This window comes from Aythya marila (genome assembly GCF_965140915.1).
Source record: "Aythya marila genome assembly, chromosome: 37".
NCBI lineage: Eukaryota > Metazoa > Chordata > Aves > Anseriformes > Anatidae > Aythya > Aythya marila.
In genome coordinates this window covers 1-14990 of record NC_139078.1, presented here as the reverse complement: position 1 = coordinate 14990, position 14990 = coordinate 1, and the positions used below count along the sequence as shown (strand labels likewise).

The 14990-nt window shown below is 62.6% G+C and overlaps 2 protein-coding genes across 3 annotated transcripts; both read right to left on the bottom strand.

The window, feature by feature from the left end:
• Positions 1-4505, bottom strand: JOSD2 (Josephin domain containing 2). Of its 2 annotated transcripts, none has more exons than XM_082782138.1 (5): positions 4377-4505; positions 3153-3362; positions 2950-3075; positions 960-1154; positions 1-882 (listed from the first exon to the last, which is right to left on the bottom strand). In XM_082782138.1, the coding sequence occupies exons 1-5, from the start codon at positions 4388-4390 to the stop codon at positions 783-785; spliced, it is 645 nt and encodes a 214-aa protein (XP_082638264.1). In that variant the 5' UTR covers positions 4391-4505; the 3' UTR covers positions 1-782. The 2 variants fall into 2 exon arrangements, with proteins under 2 accessions (XP_082638264.1, XP_082638265.1); XM_082782139.1 differs by lacking the exon at positions 4377-4505 and adding an exon at positions 4214-4284.
• On the bottom strand, positions 4429-13670 carry ASPDH (aspartate dehydrogenase domain containing; the record flags this gene model as incomplete). The annotated part of the gene is made up of 6 exons (XM_082782142.1): positions 4429-4525; positions 5375-5526; positions 7007-7239; positions 9309-9458; positions 11397-11481; positions 13529-13670. Coding segments are annotated over 6 exons (800 nt in total), but the record flags the coding sequence as incomplete, so codon positions are not given.
• Positions 13671-14990: the final 1320 nt, after the last annotated feature.

The following is a 14990-nucleotide window of genomic DNA, read 5'->3' as shown; positions in this document are numbered from 1 at the left end:
TGTAACCCAGCAGTTTTAATCACCTTTCGGAGGGTAATTAACCCCCCGCTGGGCACCAAGCAACGGCCACGCCACCAAACCCGGGGACAAGGCAACGCCGGGGGCCGAAATCCATCACCAGAAATAACCCGGCTCCGGGTGCAACCGTGGTGCCGGTGACACAGCCCTGCAGAGCCGGGAAAGGCGTGCAAGCGGCGGGTGACACGCGTTGGCAGCGGGTGACACGGGCGGCATGCACAAGCGGCGGGTGAGACGCAAAACCGGCGCCACGCAAAGGAGCGTGAGGTGCACAACCGGCGTGGGGCACGCACAAGCAGCGCCCGGTGTGCACGAACAGTGCCCGGGATGCACGAGCAGCACCCGGAATGCATAAGCAGCAAGGTGGCATCACCCTGAGTGGGTGACAAACACAAGCGGCGTGCAATGTCACGACAGTGCGTGACCAGAGCACGAATCGCACGACCAGCGTGCGCCCCCCTCGCCACTTACAACGCGTCGGCCCCACGACATCTGCCTGTGCCCCGTCACACGCCCCGCAGAGGAATCCCGGTGACACAGGGAAGCAAAACCCGGAGCAGAAAATCAGGGTGAAATCAGGAAACTGAAGCACCGCGACAGTGGGTGGGGGGTGAAAGGGGCACCCGGCCCCCCCACAGAGTCCCCTAAACCCATCCAGGTTTGCACCGGAGGGGTAAAAAGCTGAGGAAAGTCCCAAAACGGAGCCGTTTCATCCCGAAGCAACGGGAGCCGGTGCCACCCGTCGTCCTTGTCCCCACGACGAGTCACTCGGGGCTGAGCCAGGCACCGGCCTCCTCCACGGCCCGGGGGACGACGAGGAAAACCTCGCAGAGCCCTTGGGCGAGGAAATCCCGGAGAAAAGCTCTGCCAGAGGGAGAGGAGGGAGGTGGAGGTGGCACCGGGTGTCCCCCTCGGTGTCCCCTCGGCGTCCCCTGTCGTACCTGAGCTCAGCCTCGCCGCCAATACGGGCAGGAGCACGGAGCTTGGAGTCCAGGTTGTAGTAGGTGCCACCCAGCTGCCGGACAGCCAGCCAGTGCTTGCGGCGCAGCGGCAACGCCACGAAGCCCAGCGAGACGTGGGAGGGCACGTTGAGGATGAAGCCCACGATCTGTCCCAGCACCAGCCGCTCCAGCGACCTGCCGGGGGAGAAAATGGGGTTAGGGGGCTCAAACGTGAGGCTGGGGGGCTCAAACGTGGGGCTAGGGGGCTCAAATGTGGGCCAGGGGGCTCAAACGTGGGGCTAGGGGGCTTGAAAGTCATGATAAAGGACTTAAAAATGGGGTACAGGGGGATTAAAATAGGGGTTGGGGGATCAAAAGCAGCAGCAGAGGTTCAAAAGCCACGTTTGGGGGCCAAAAGAAAAGGGGAGGAGGGTTAAAAGAAGCAGTGAGGGGCTAAAAAATGAGGTGAGGGGGCTCCAGAACAGCAGTGAGGAGATCAAACATGGTGTTGGGCTCAAAAACGGGTAATACAGGGCTCCAAAGCAGCATTAGGGGACTTGAAACTCATGTTAGGGGGCTTCAAATGGGGTTAAGGGGTTAAAAATGGGGTTGTGGGGCTCAAAAGCAGCAGCATGGGCATAGAAGTTGCGTTAGGAGCTCAAAAGCTGTGCTGAGGGTTAAAAGCATCAGTGGGGGGCTCACAAAATGGGATTAGAGGGATCAAATATGGCAGTGGGGGGGCTCAAAATGCCATTGGGGGTTCAAAAACGACATTAAGCCCCTCAAAAGTGGCATTAGGAGGAAGCTTGAAGCCTGAAAAAGTGGCGTGAAGGGGCTCAAACCCTGCATTCAGGGCTTGAAACCCACGTTGGAGGCTTCAAAATGAGGTTATGGGGCTTAAAACCTACATTGGGAGACTCAAAAGCCACGTCTGGGGGCAAAAATGTGGGATTAAAGGGCTCAATAGCAGGGCCAGGGGCTCAAAAGCAGTGTTGAGGACTAAAGCACACTTTTGGGGGTTAAATAGCAAGGTTAAAGGGCTCAAAACCCACATTAAGGGGCTCAAAACCAAGGCAGGGTCTCCAAATCCACAGTGGGGAGCTCAAAAGCAGGGCTCAAGAGCCCAATAGCAGGGTTAAAGGGCTCAAAACGTAGGTGGAGTGCTCAGCAGTAGGATTAAATGGCTCAAAAGCAGAGTTAAAAAGGGCCCAAAACCCACATTGAAAGGTTCAAAAATAGGTCTGCAGGGCTCAATAGTGAGGTTAGGAAACTCAAAACCCACAACGAGGGCTTAAAAGAAAGGTTAAAGGGCTCAGTAGCAGGGTTAAGGGCCTCAAAAGTAGTGCTGGGAGATGAAAAGCCACGCTGGAGGGCTCAAAATCAGGGTTAATTGCCTCAAAACCCATGCTGGGGGGGGTAAAAAGAAAGTTAGGCAGCTCTAAAGAACTGTTAGAGGCTTAAAACCCACTTTAAGGGGCTCAAAAATGAATTAGGGACTAAAAAAATGGGCTGGGGCCTGAAAAGCAGTGTTAAAACTCTCAAAACTCACGTGAACGGGGGCTAAAAAATGGTGTTGGAGGCTGAAAAGTGGGGTGAAAGGGCTCGATAAAGCATAGGGGGCTCAAAGGTAGTATTGTGGGGCTAAAAAACAGCATTCGGGGGTAAAAACCAGCATTTGGGGGGTCAAAAACAGCATTTGGGAGATAAAAAGGGACAAAAATATGGGGTTAAAGGGCTCAAAAGCAGGGCTGGGGGCTCAAACCCTATAGGGGGAACCTTAAAACCTGCAGTGGGGGGCTCGGTTGTGGGGTTAAAGGGTTCACGAGCAGAATTTGGGGTCTCAAACCCCACATCAGGGTCTGAAATACTAGATACGGGGCTAAAAGAATTCCTCGGGGTGCAATGACTGGCGTTAGGGGCTTGAAATCCACACCGGGGGCTTGTGAGCGTCGTTTTGGGGTGAAAAAAGAACGTTTCGGGGGCTCCTCACCGGCGCTTGTCCCACCAGACGGCCGCCAGCCCCAGGCTCTGCAGCGCGGCCATGATCACGTTCACGTCGTAGTTGCCCGTCCCCAAAACGCTGCGGTGGGGGTTGAGGCGGGCGTCGGGCGCCAGCCTGGGGAGAGAAAACCAAAAAATCATTACAATTCGATGGAAATGGGTCAAAAAAAGGGTAAAAAGGGCAAAAAGCACCTCTTGCAGATGTCGTCGGCAGCCTCCTGGGTGAAGCAGGGGCGCTGCAGGACGTTGTTGAGCGCGTGCACGGCGCAGAGCTCCAGGCGCTGCCGCTCGTGGTACAGCCCCGGCTCGGCCCCCCCGGCCGGGGGGGGCCCCGACATGACCCCGGTGCCGGGGGGGGGACGGTTGCGGGGTTTGGGGTGCGCGGAGCTGGCCCCTGAATCGCTGCAGGGGGGGAAAATAGGGGGTGGGGGGGGCTTTGCTGGTAGCCCCCAATCTCAGCTCCCAACCCAGGTGTCCCAAAAACAGCCCCCCCCGAGGATGCCCCCAGGACCCCCCAAACCTTCCAGACCCCCCCCAACTCCTATAACCCCCCCCTAAAGCCCCCCAAAATTTCCAGACACCTTCCTGTACCCCAAAAAACCCTCCAGACCCCCCCCTTACGTCCCCAGAACCCCTCCCAGACCACCCCCCCAAGACACCTTCTGGCCCCACCAGCTTCCCCAAGACCCCCCCCAAAAAAAAAAAAACCTTCAAGCCCTCCCAAATCCCCCCAACACCCCTCAACCACCACCCTTACCCCCTTCAGCCCCTCATGCGCCCCCAAATCCTCCCCAACAAACCCAAAGCCCCCCCAAAACCCCTCAGACCCCCCAAAAACCCCCTCAGACCCCCCCAAAACCCCTCACACCCCCCCAAAACCCCTCACACCCCCCCCAAAACCCCCCTCAGACCCCCCCCAAAACCTCCCACCCCCCTCAACCCCCCCCAAACCCTGACCCCACAAAACCCCTCCAATCCCCCCAAAACACCCCCAAAACCCCTCTAATCCCCCCCAAACCCCCCCAAAACGCCCCCAGGACCCCCTGCAGCCCCCCCAGGACCCCCCCTTGCCCCCCCCACTCCCCTCAGGGCCTTGCAGGCCCCTTCCCAGGGCCACCCAGGCCAGGGCCCCACAGGCCTCCCAGCCCCCCCCCGACCCCCCCAGCCCTCTCCAAGCCCCTCGAACCCCCCCCAAACCCCTCGGACCCCCCCCCCAAGACCCCCCCCAACCCCCCCGGGCCTGCCCAGCGCACCCCGCGCCTCCTCCCGGGCCTCCGGCGGCCGCATCGCCTACAGCGGGCGGGCGGAACTACAACTCCCAGCGTACCCCGCGGCCCCCCAGCGGAAACACCCCCCGCTCCGCCGCCGACCTTCCTCCCGGCGTGCTTTGCGCCCCGCCCGCTAAACCCTACGGACCTTCCTCCCGGCATGCCCCGCGGCGGCAGGGAGAGGCGTGGCCGCGCTAGGAGGCGGTGTCACAGCTTTTAATGTCCCCCCCGGTGCCCGGTCCCGGCATTTTCGGTCCCCTCAGCACAGCTGCACGCATCCGCCGTGTCCGCGGCAGGCTGGGGGGGGGGGGGACAGGGGGTGACAGGGGGCGGGGGGACATTGGGGACAATGGGGGGACATCTGGGGACATTTGGGGACATTTGGGGACAATATGGGGACATGGGGACATCTGGGGACAATGGGGGACATTTGAGGACATTGGGGGACATTGGGGGACATTTGGGGACAAGGGGGGACATTTGGGGACATTTGGGGACAATGGGGGACATTTGGGGACATTGGGGGACGTGGGGACATTTGGGGACATTGGGGACATTGGGGGACAATATGGGGACATTTGGGGACATTGGGGACATTGGGGGACAATATGGGGACATGGGGACACTGGCGACATTGGGGAACATTTGGGGACATTGGGGACATTTGGGGACAAGGGGGACATTGGGGACATTTGGGGACAATATGGGGACATCGGGGACATTTGGGGACAATGGGGGACATTTGGGGACGTTTGGGGACGTTGGGGGACGTGGGGGTATTTGGGGACATCTGGGGACATCGGGGACATTTGGGGACATTGGGGGACATCTGGGGACAATTGGGGGACAGGAGGGGACATGGGGGGACAGAAGGGGATAGGAAGGGACAGGAGGGGACAATTGGGCCAGAAGAGGACACTTGGGGACATGGGGGGACAGGAGGGGACAGTTGGGGACATGGGGGGACAGGAGGGGACAGGAGGGGACAATGGGGACAATGGGGTGACAGAAGGGGACATGGGGTGCTACAGGGGGATAGGAAGGGACACAGGGGGACAGGAGGGGACAATGGGGACAGGAGGGGACACTGGGGGATATGAGGGGACAGGAGGTGACAATGGGGACAGCAGGGGACACGGCACCCACCCAGGAGGCTGCTCCAGAAGGCGTGCCGGGTGGCGGTGCCGGTGACGGCCCCGGGCGCAGCGGGGTTGCGGCGGGTGCTGGTGACACTCAGCGCCCGGCCCTCGTCCCCAACGCTTGTCACCTCCACCTCCACCACGTGCCAGTCGGGGACACTGCGGGGTGGCAGCGGGGGACGGTGTGGGGACAGCGGGGTGGCAGCAGGGGACGCGTGGGGACAGCCCCGAGACCCCCATCCCACACCCCAACGCTGCCACCGGGGGCTGGTTGGGGACATGGGGGACACTGGGGGGGACACGGGGTGGCACGAGGGACGTGGGGGTGGCACGAGGGACATGGGGGTGGCATGAGGGACATTGGGTGGCACGAGGGACACCAGGTGACATTGGGGACAAGGGACACCGGGCACAAACCCACACCAAGTGTCCCACAGCCCCGCTCCCCACCACCACACCCAGTTAGGAACACGGGGAGGTGACACTGGGTACCACTGGGAGGTGCCACCAGATGCCACCAAGGACACGAGGTGACACCGGGGACATGAGGGGACACAGGGGACAAGGGACACTGGGCACAAACCTGCCCCAAAGCCACCCAAAGCGTCCCACAGCCCTGCTCCTCACCACCACACCCAGTTGGGGACACCGAGAGGTGCCACTGGGTGCCACTGGGAGGTGCCACCAGGTGCCACCAGGGACACGAGGTGACACCAGGGGACATGAGGGGACACCAGGGGACATGAGGGGACACAGGGGACAAGGGACACTGGGCACAAACCCACCCAAAGCGTCCCACAGCCCCGCTCCCCACCACCACACCCAGTTGGGGACACCGAGAGGTGCCACTGGGTGCCACTGGGAGGTGCCACCAGGTGCCACCAGGGACACAAGGTGACACCAGGGGACACCAGGTGACATTGGGGACAAGGGACACAGGGCACAAACCCACCCCAACTGCCCCACAGCCCCGCTCCCCACCACCACACCCAGTTGGGGACACGGAGAGGTGCCACCGGGAGGTGCCACCAGCTGCCACCAGGGACACGAGGTGACACCAGGGGACATTCGGTGACACCAGGGGACATTAGGTGACATGAGGGGACACCAGGTGACATGGGGGATAAGGGACACTGGACACAAACCCACCCCAAGTGCCCCACAGCCCCGCTCCCCACCACCACACCCAGCTGGGGACACGGGGAGGTGCCACTGGGTGCCACTGGGAGGTGCCACCAGGTGCCACCAGGGACACAAGGTGACACCAGGGGACACCAGGTGACATGGGGGACAAGGGACACCGGGCACAAACCCACCCCAAGTGCCCCACAGCCCCGCTCCCCAGCACCACACCCAGTTGGGGACACAGGGAGGCGCCACTGGGAGGTGCCACCAGATGCCACCAAGGACACGAGGTGACACCAGGGGACATTCGGTGACACCAGGGGATATGAGGTGACACTGGGGGACACGAGGTGACACCAGGTGACAAAGGACACAGGGAACAAACCCACCCCAAAGCCACCCAAAGCGTCCCACAGCCCCGCTCCCCACCACCACACCCAGTTGGGGACACGGGGAGATGCCACCAGGAGGTGCCACCAGATGCCACCAGGTGTCACCCACCAGTGTCACCCACCTGGGGTCGGCCACCAGGCAGGCCTGGACGCCGTCGAAGCCCAGGCTGGGGGCGGCCACGGCGGCGGCCGCCATGGTGTTGACGTTGTTGGGGGCCAGGGGACAGAGGGGACGCAGGGGACCCTCGTAGAGGACCTGGCGGCCACCAGCGGCCACCGCGGCCACCAGCCGCTCCCGCAGCCGGCCCTGCAGCCGGAAGCTCTGCGGGGCCTTCGTCATCGTCACCTTCAGCGCCTGGGGGACGGGGACGGGGACGGGGTCAGCGGCCAGGGTAGGCCCCGAAGATCAAAGGGGACGCGGCGTGGGGGGGCCCCAGGCCCTAATGGGGTCCCCAAAGCCTGATATGGACCCAAATTTGGATGTCCCCAAACCCTTATGGGGTCCCCAAGCTGGGCATTGTCCCCAAACCCTAATATGGACCCAAATTTGGATGTCCCCAGACCCTAATGGGGTCCCCAAGCTTGGGCATTGTCCCCAAAGCCTGATATGGACCCAAAGTTGGATGTCCCAAATCCTAATGGGGTTCCCAAGCTTGGGCATTGTCCCCAAACCCTAATATGGACCCAAATTTGGATGTCCCCAGACCCTAATGGGGTCCCCAAGCTTGGGCATTGTCCCCAAACCCTAATATGGACCCAAATTTGGATGTCCCCAAACCCTAATGGGGTCCCCGAGCTTGGGTATCATCCCCAAACCCTAATATGGACCCATCCAGGGATGTCCCCAAACCCTAATGGGGTCCCCAAGCTTGGGCATTGTCCCCAAACCCTAATATGGACCCAAATTTGGATGTCCCCAAACCCTAATGGGGTCCCCGAGCTTGGGTATCATCCCCAAACCCTAATATGGACCCATCCAGGGATGTCCCCAAACCCTAATGGGGTCCCCGAGTTTGGGTATTGTCACCAAAGCCTGATATGGACCCAAATTTGGATGTCCCCAAACCTTAATGGGGTCCCCAAGCTTGGGTATTGTCCCCAAACCCTAATATGGACCCATCCAGGGATGTCCCCAAACCCTAATATGGGCCCTAATTTGGATGTCCCCAAACCCTAATGGAGTCCCCAACTTTGGATGTTGTCCCCAAACCTAGACACAATCCCAAGGTTGGGCATTGTCCCCAAACCCTAATAAGGGACCCAACTTTGGGTGTCCCCAAACCCTTATGGGGTCCCTGGCCTTGGGCACTGTCCCCAAACTTGGACACAATCCTCAAGGTTGGGCATTGTCCCCAAACCCTAATGGGGTCCCCAACCTTGAACGTTGTCCCCAAACCCTGATATGGACCCAAATTTGATGTCCCCAAACCCTAATGGGGTCCCCAACCTTGAACGTTGTCCCCAAACCCTGATATGGACCCAAATTTGATGTCCCCAAACCCTTATGGGGTCCCCAAGCTTGGGCATTGTCCCCAAACCCTAATAGGGGACCCAACTCTGGACATTGTCCCCAACCCCAGAAGTGGCCCCCAAACTAAGATGCTGTCCCCAAACAATGCCCCCAAGCCCTGCAGTGTCCCCAAGCCCCCCATGTCCCCAAACCCCCCCGTGTCCCCATGGTGTCCCCAACCCCACAGTGCCCCCAACCCCCCAGTATCCCCATGATGTCCCCAACCCCCTGGTGTCCCCCCCATATCCCCCCAGCGTCTCCAGTGTCCCCCAGTGTCCTTCTGTTGTCCCCAACCCCCCAGTGTCCCCCCAGTGTCCCCAAGTCCCTCATGTCTCCAAACCCCACGATGTCCTCAAACCCCTGGTGTCCCCATGTTGTCCCCAACCCCACAGTGTCCCCATGGTGTCCCCAAGTCCCTGGTGTCCCCAATCCCCCCGTGTCCCCCCAGTGTCCCCCTGGTGTCCCCAAGCCCCTCACATCCCCAAACTCCATCATGTCCCCAACCCCCCAGTATCCCCCCATTGTCCCCAACCCCACGGTGTCCCCCCGTTGTCCCCAACCCCCCGGTGTCCCCCTGGTGTCCCCAACCACCTGGTGACCCCATGGTGTCCCCAAGTCCCCAAGCTCCCAGTATCCCCCCAGTGTCCCCAAGCCCCTCATGTCCCCAAACTCCATGGTGTCCCCAACCCCCCTCTGCCCCCTGGTGTCCCCAAGTCCCCAGTGTCCCCAACCCCCCAGTGTCCCCATGGTGTCCCCAACCCCCCGGTGTCCCCCCAGTGTCCCCAAGCCCCTCACATCCCCAAACTCCATCATGTCCCCAACCCCCCAGTATCCCCCCGTTGTCCCCAACCCCCCGGTGTCCCCCCGTTGTCCCCAACCCCCCCGATGTCCCCGCGGTGTCCCCAGGGTCTCACGGCCAGCGTGCCACTGTCATCCATGCGCCGGATGTCCTCGCAGCCCCACAGGGCGCCCCGGGGGACGTAGAGGGTGTGACCCCCCCGCGCCGCCGCCCCCCGCAGCCGCTGCTCCGTCAGGGGGTCGGCCAGCGCCGTGGGGGACCCCAGCTGGGGACACGAATGTCACCACCCCCCCTCCGGCCCCAAAGACCCGGCCCCGATGTCCCCAAGCAGCCCCGATGTCCCCAACGGCCTGACCCCGATGTCCCCGGCGTCCCAGCTGGGATGTCCCCAATGTCCCAACCCTGATGTCCCCAAATGTCCCCAATAGCCTGACCCCAAAGTCCCCAATGTCCCAACCCCAATGTCCCCAAATGTCCCCATTATCCCCAACATCCTGACCCCAATGTCCCCAATGTCCCAGCCCCAATGTCCCCAATGTCCCAACCCCGCTGTCCCCAAATGTCCCCATTATTCCCAACATCCTGACCCCAATGTCCCCAATGTCCCCAATGTCCTGACCCCAATGTCCCCAATGTCCCCAACGTTCCAGCCCCAATGTCCCAACCCAATGTCCCCAATGTCCCCAATAGCCTGACCCCAAAGTCCCCAGTGTCCCAACCCCGATGTCCCCAAATGTCCCCAGTGTCCCAACCCCAATGTCCCCAAATGTCCCCATTATCCCCAACATCCTGACCCCAAGGTCCCCAATGTCCCCAGCGTCCCAGCCCCAATGTCCCCAATGTCCCAACCCCGATGTCCCCAAATGTCCCCAATAGCCTGACCCCAAATCCCCAATGTCCCAACCCTGATGTCCCCAGAGTCCCCATTATCCCCAACATCCTGACCCCAATGTCCCCAATGTCCCAACCCCAATGTCCCCAAATGTCCCCAGCCCCGATGTCCCCAAATGTCCCCATTATCCCCAACATCCTGACCCCAATGTCTCCAATGTCCCCAATGTCCCAACCCCAATGTCCCCAATGTCCCCAATAGCCTGACCCCAATGTCCCCAATGTCCCAACCCCAATGTCCCCAAATGTCCCCATTATCCCCAACATCCTGACCCCAATGTCCCCAATGTCCCCAATGTCCCAACCCCAATGTCCCCAATGTCCCCAATAGCCTGACCCCAATGTCCCCAATGTCCCAACCCCAATGTCCCCAAATGTCCCCATTATCCCCAACATCCTGACCCCAATGTCCCCAATGTCCCCAACGTCCCAGCCCCAATGTCCCCAATGTCCCAACCCCGATGTCCCCAAATGTCCCCAATGTCCCAACCCCAATGTCCCCAATGTCCCAACCCCGATGTCCCCAAATGTCCCCAATAGCCTGACCCCAAAGTCCCCAATGTCCCAACCCCGATGTCCCCAAATGTCCTCATTATCCCCAACATCCTGACCCCAATGTCCCCAATGTCCCCAACGTCCCAGCCCCAATGTCCCCAATGTCCCAACCCGATGTCCCCAAATGTCCCCAATAGCCTGACCCCAAAGTCCCCAGTGTCCCAACCCTGATGTCCCCAAATGTCCCCAAATGTCCCAAATAGCCTGACCCCAATGTCCCCAATGTCCCAACCCCGATGTCCCCAAATGTCCCCATTATTTCCAACATCCTGACTCCAATGTCCCCAACGTCCCAGCCCCAATGTCCCCAATGTCCCCAGTGTCCTGGCCCCGATGTCCCCAGTGTCCCCATTGTCCCCAACATCCCATTCCCAACATCCCCAATGTCCCAGCCCCAATGTCCCCAACGGCCCAGCCCCAATGTCCCCAAAGTCCCCATTGTCCCCAACATCCTGACCCCAACGTCCCCCCATCACCGCCCCCAACCTCCCCGTTGTCCCCAGTGTCCCTGCTGCCACCCCATCCCAATTGTCCCCAGTGTCCCCATTTCCCCATCCCCACCTCCCCGATGTCCCCAACCCCCCCCCGTGTCCCCACCACCCCATCCCCGATGTCCCCAACCTCCCCGTTATCCCCAACCCTACTGTCCCCAACCCCTCTGTCCCCAACCCTACTGTCCCCAACTGCCCCCAGTGTCCCCTCCCTGCCCTCCCCCACTGTCCCCGTTGTCCCCAAGCCCCCCCCCCGGTGTCCCCACCATGAAGTCGGCGTGGGCCAGGATGTCCTCGCCGTGCTCCTGCGCCACGCAGGGGTGTGCCACCTCCACCACCAGGTCCACCGCCCTGGGGACACGGGGACACCGGGGGACACCAGGTTGTGGGGGGGGCAGGGGGTGGCACCGGGGGACAGGGGGGGACACTGGGATGTGGTGGGGACAGAGGGTGGCACCGGGATGTGGTGGGGACAGGGGGTGGCACGGGGGGACACTGGGATGTGGTGGGGACAGGGGGTGGCACCGGGGGACAGGGGGGGACACCGGGGTGTGGGGGGGGCAGGGGGTGGCATTAGGGGACACCGGGATGTGGTGGGGGCAGGGGGTGGCATCGGGGGACACTGGGATGTGGTGGGGACAGGAGGTGGCACTGGGGGACACCGGGGTGTGGCGGGGGCAGGGGGTGGCACCGGGGGACAGGGGGGGACACCGGGGTGTGGTGGGGACACGGGGTGGCATTAGGGGACACCGGGATGTGGTGGGGACAGAGGGTGGCACTGGGAGACACTGGGATGTGGTGGGGACAGGAGGTGGCACTGGGGGACACTGGGGTGTGGCGGGGGCAGGGGGTGGCACCGGGGGACAGGGGGGGACACCGGGGTGTGGTGGGGACACGGGGTGGCATTAGGGGACACCGGGATGTGGTGGGGACAGAGGGTGGCACTGGGAGACACTGGGATGTGGTGGGGACAGGAGGTGGCACTGGGGGACACCGGGGTGTGGCGGGGGCAGGGGGTGGCACCGGGGGACAGGGGGGGACACCGGGGTGTGGTGGGGACACGGGGTGGCATTAGGGGACACCGGGATGTGGTGGGGACAGAGGGTGGCACTGGGAGACACTGGGATGTGGTGGGGACAGGAGGTGGCACTGGGGGACACCGGGGTGTGGCGGGGGCAGGGGGTGGCACCGGGGGACAGGGGGGGACACCGGGGTGTGGTGGGGACACGGGGTGGCATTAGGGGACACCGGGATGTGGTGGGGGCAGGGGGTGGCATCGGGGGACACTGGGATGTGGTGGGGACACGGGGTGGCACTGGGGGACACTGGGATGTGGTGGGGACAGGGGGTGGCACCGGGGGACAGGGGGGGACACTGGGATGTGGTGGGGACAGGGGGTGGCATTAGGGGACACCGGGATGTGGGGGGGACTGGGGGTGGCACTGGGGGACACTGGGATGTGTGGGGGGGACAGGGGGTGGCACTGGGGGACAGGAGGTGGCACTGGGGGACACTGGGATGTGGTGGGGACAGGGGGTGGCACTGGGGGTCAGGGGGGGACAGGGGGGGACACTGGGGGACACTGGGATGTGGGGGGGACAGGGGGTGGCACTGGGGGGCAGGGGGTGGCACTGGGGGACACTGGGATGTGGTGGGGATATGGGGTGGCATCAGGGGACACTGGGATGTGGTGGGGACAGGCGGTGGCACTGGGGGACATGGGGTGGCACTGGGGGACACTGGGACATGATAGAGGACAGGGGACAGCACCAAGGGGCACTGGGATGTGGTGGGGACAGGGGGTGGCACCAGGGGTCAGAGGGTGGCACTGGGGGACACTGGGATGTGGTGGGGACAGCGGGTGGCACTGGGGGGACACTGGGGGACACTGGGATATGGTGGGGACATGGGGGACACTGGGACGTGGTGGGGACATGGAGTGGCACTGGGGGAGGTGGGGTGGCACTGGGGGACACTGGGACGTGGTGGGGACACTGGGGGTGACACTGGGATCCTGGGGTGTGACATGGGTGACACTGGGGTCCTGGGGGGTGACACTGCGATCTTTGGGGTGACATGAGGGTCTGGGGGGGGGGGGGTGACATGGGGGTCCTGAAGGTGACCTGGGGGACCTTGGGGTGACATTGGGGTTCATGGGGTGACACTGGGGGTCCATGGGGTGACCGTGGGGGGGTCCTGGGGTTTATGGGGGGTGACAGGGGGGGTCCGGGGGGGACAGGAGGGGACAGGGGGGGTGGGGGGACGGGGGGGGTCTTGGGGTGGGTGGGGGTGACGGGGGGGGTCTGGGGGTGACGAGGGGGGTCTGGGGGTGATGAGGGGGGGGGGGGAGGATTTGGGGTGCCGGGGGGGGGGGGGATTTGGGGTGTCCCCCACTCACATTTGGGGCAGGAGGCTGAGGTCCCGCAGGCGCAGGGGGGGGGGCAGCCCCTCCAGAGCCCCCCCGTCCCGCGCCCAGACGAAGGCCAGAGCCAGCCCCAGGGGGGGGCCCCGAGCCAGCAACTGCCCCGCCAGGAACTGCCCTGGGGGGGGGGGACACGGGGGGGACCCCCCCAGTTCTCCCAGTCACCCCCAGTTACCTCCCAGTCACCCCCAGTTACCCCCAGTCGCCCCCAGTTACCTCCCAGCTCCCCCCCCAATTGCTCCCATTACCCCCCCGTTGCCCCCCCCAATTGTACCCTCTGCCCCCCCCAGTTGCCCCCCACCTCCCCCATTTGCCCCACAGCCCCCCCCCCTTGCCCTTTAATTGCCCCCCCAGCCCCCCAGTTGCCCCCAGTTACCCCCCCACAGCCCCCCAGTTGCCCCCACGCCGCCCTATTGCCCCCCAATTGCCCCATCCAACTGCCCCCACCCCCTAATTACCCCAATTGACCCAATTACCCCCAGTTGCCCTAATTACCCCCAAATGCCCCATAGCCCCCCATTACCCCATAGCCCCCAATTACCCCCAACTGCCCCAATTATCCCAATTACCCCCAATTGCCCCATAGCCCCCCATTACCCCATAGCCCCCAATTACCCCAATTGCCCCAATTACCCCAATTATCCCAATTACCCCCAATTGCCCCATAGCCCCCAATTGCCCCAATCCCCCCAATTGCCCCAATCCCCCCCAATTGCCCCAATTGCCCCAATTATCCCAATTACCCCTAATTGCCCCATAGCCCCCATTACCCCATAGCCCCCAATTGCCCCAATTGCCCCAATTACCCCAATTGCCCTAATTACCCCCAATTGCCCCAATCCCCCCCAATTGCCCCAATTATCCCAATTACCCCTAATTACCCCAATTACCCCCAATTGCCCCATAGCCCCCAGTTACCCCAATCCCCCCCAATTGCCCCAATTGCCCCAATTACCCCAATTACCCCAATCCCCCCCAATTGCCCCAATTGCCCCAATTACCCCAATTACCCCAATTACCCCCAATTGCCCCCAATTACCCCCAATTGCCCCATAGCCCCCAGTTACCCCAATCCCCCCCAATTGCCCCAATTGCCCCAATTACCCCAATTACCCCAATTATCCCAATTACCCCCAATTGCCCCATAGCCCCCAATTGCCCCAATCCCCCCCAATTGCCCCAATCCCCCCCAATTGCCCCAATTGCCCCAATTACCCCAATTGCCCTAATTACCCCCAATTGCCCCAATTACCCCCAATCCCCCCCAATTGCCCCATAGCCCCCAATTGCCCCGATTACCCCCAATTGCCCAAATCCCCCCCAGTTGCCCCCTACCCCCAATTGCCCCCCCGCCCCTAATTGCCCCCCCCACCCCTAATTGCCCCCCCCTTACCCAGCCGTCGTAGCCAGGATCCACACGGCGGCACCGGGGGGGCCG

What these genes read in the sequence shown, in the direction of transcription:
- JOSD2 (XM_082782138.1), bottom strand. An exon ending in GTCTGGTGGGACAAGCGCCG is followed by an intron (nt 1,155 to 2,949) that starts GTGAGGAGCCCC and finishes CTCCCCCGGCAG; the next exon opens with GTCGCTGGAGCGGCTGGTGC. An exon ending in GGCGGCGAGGCTGAGCTCAG is followed by an intron (nt 883 to 959) that starts GTACGACAGGGG and finishes TCCCTCTGGCAG; the next exon opens with AGCTTTTCTCCGGGATTTCC.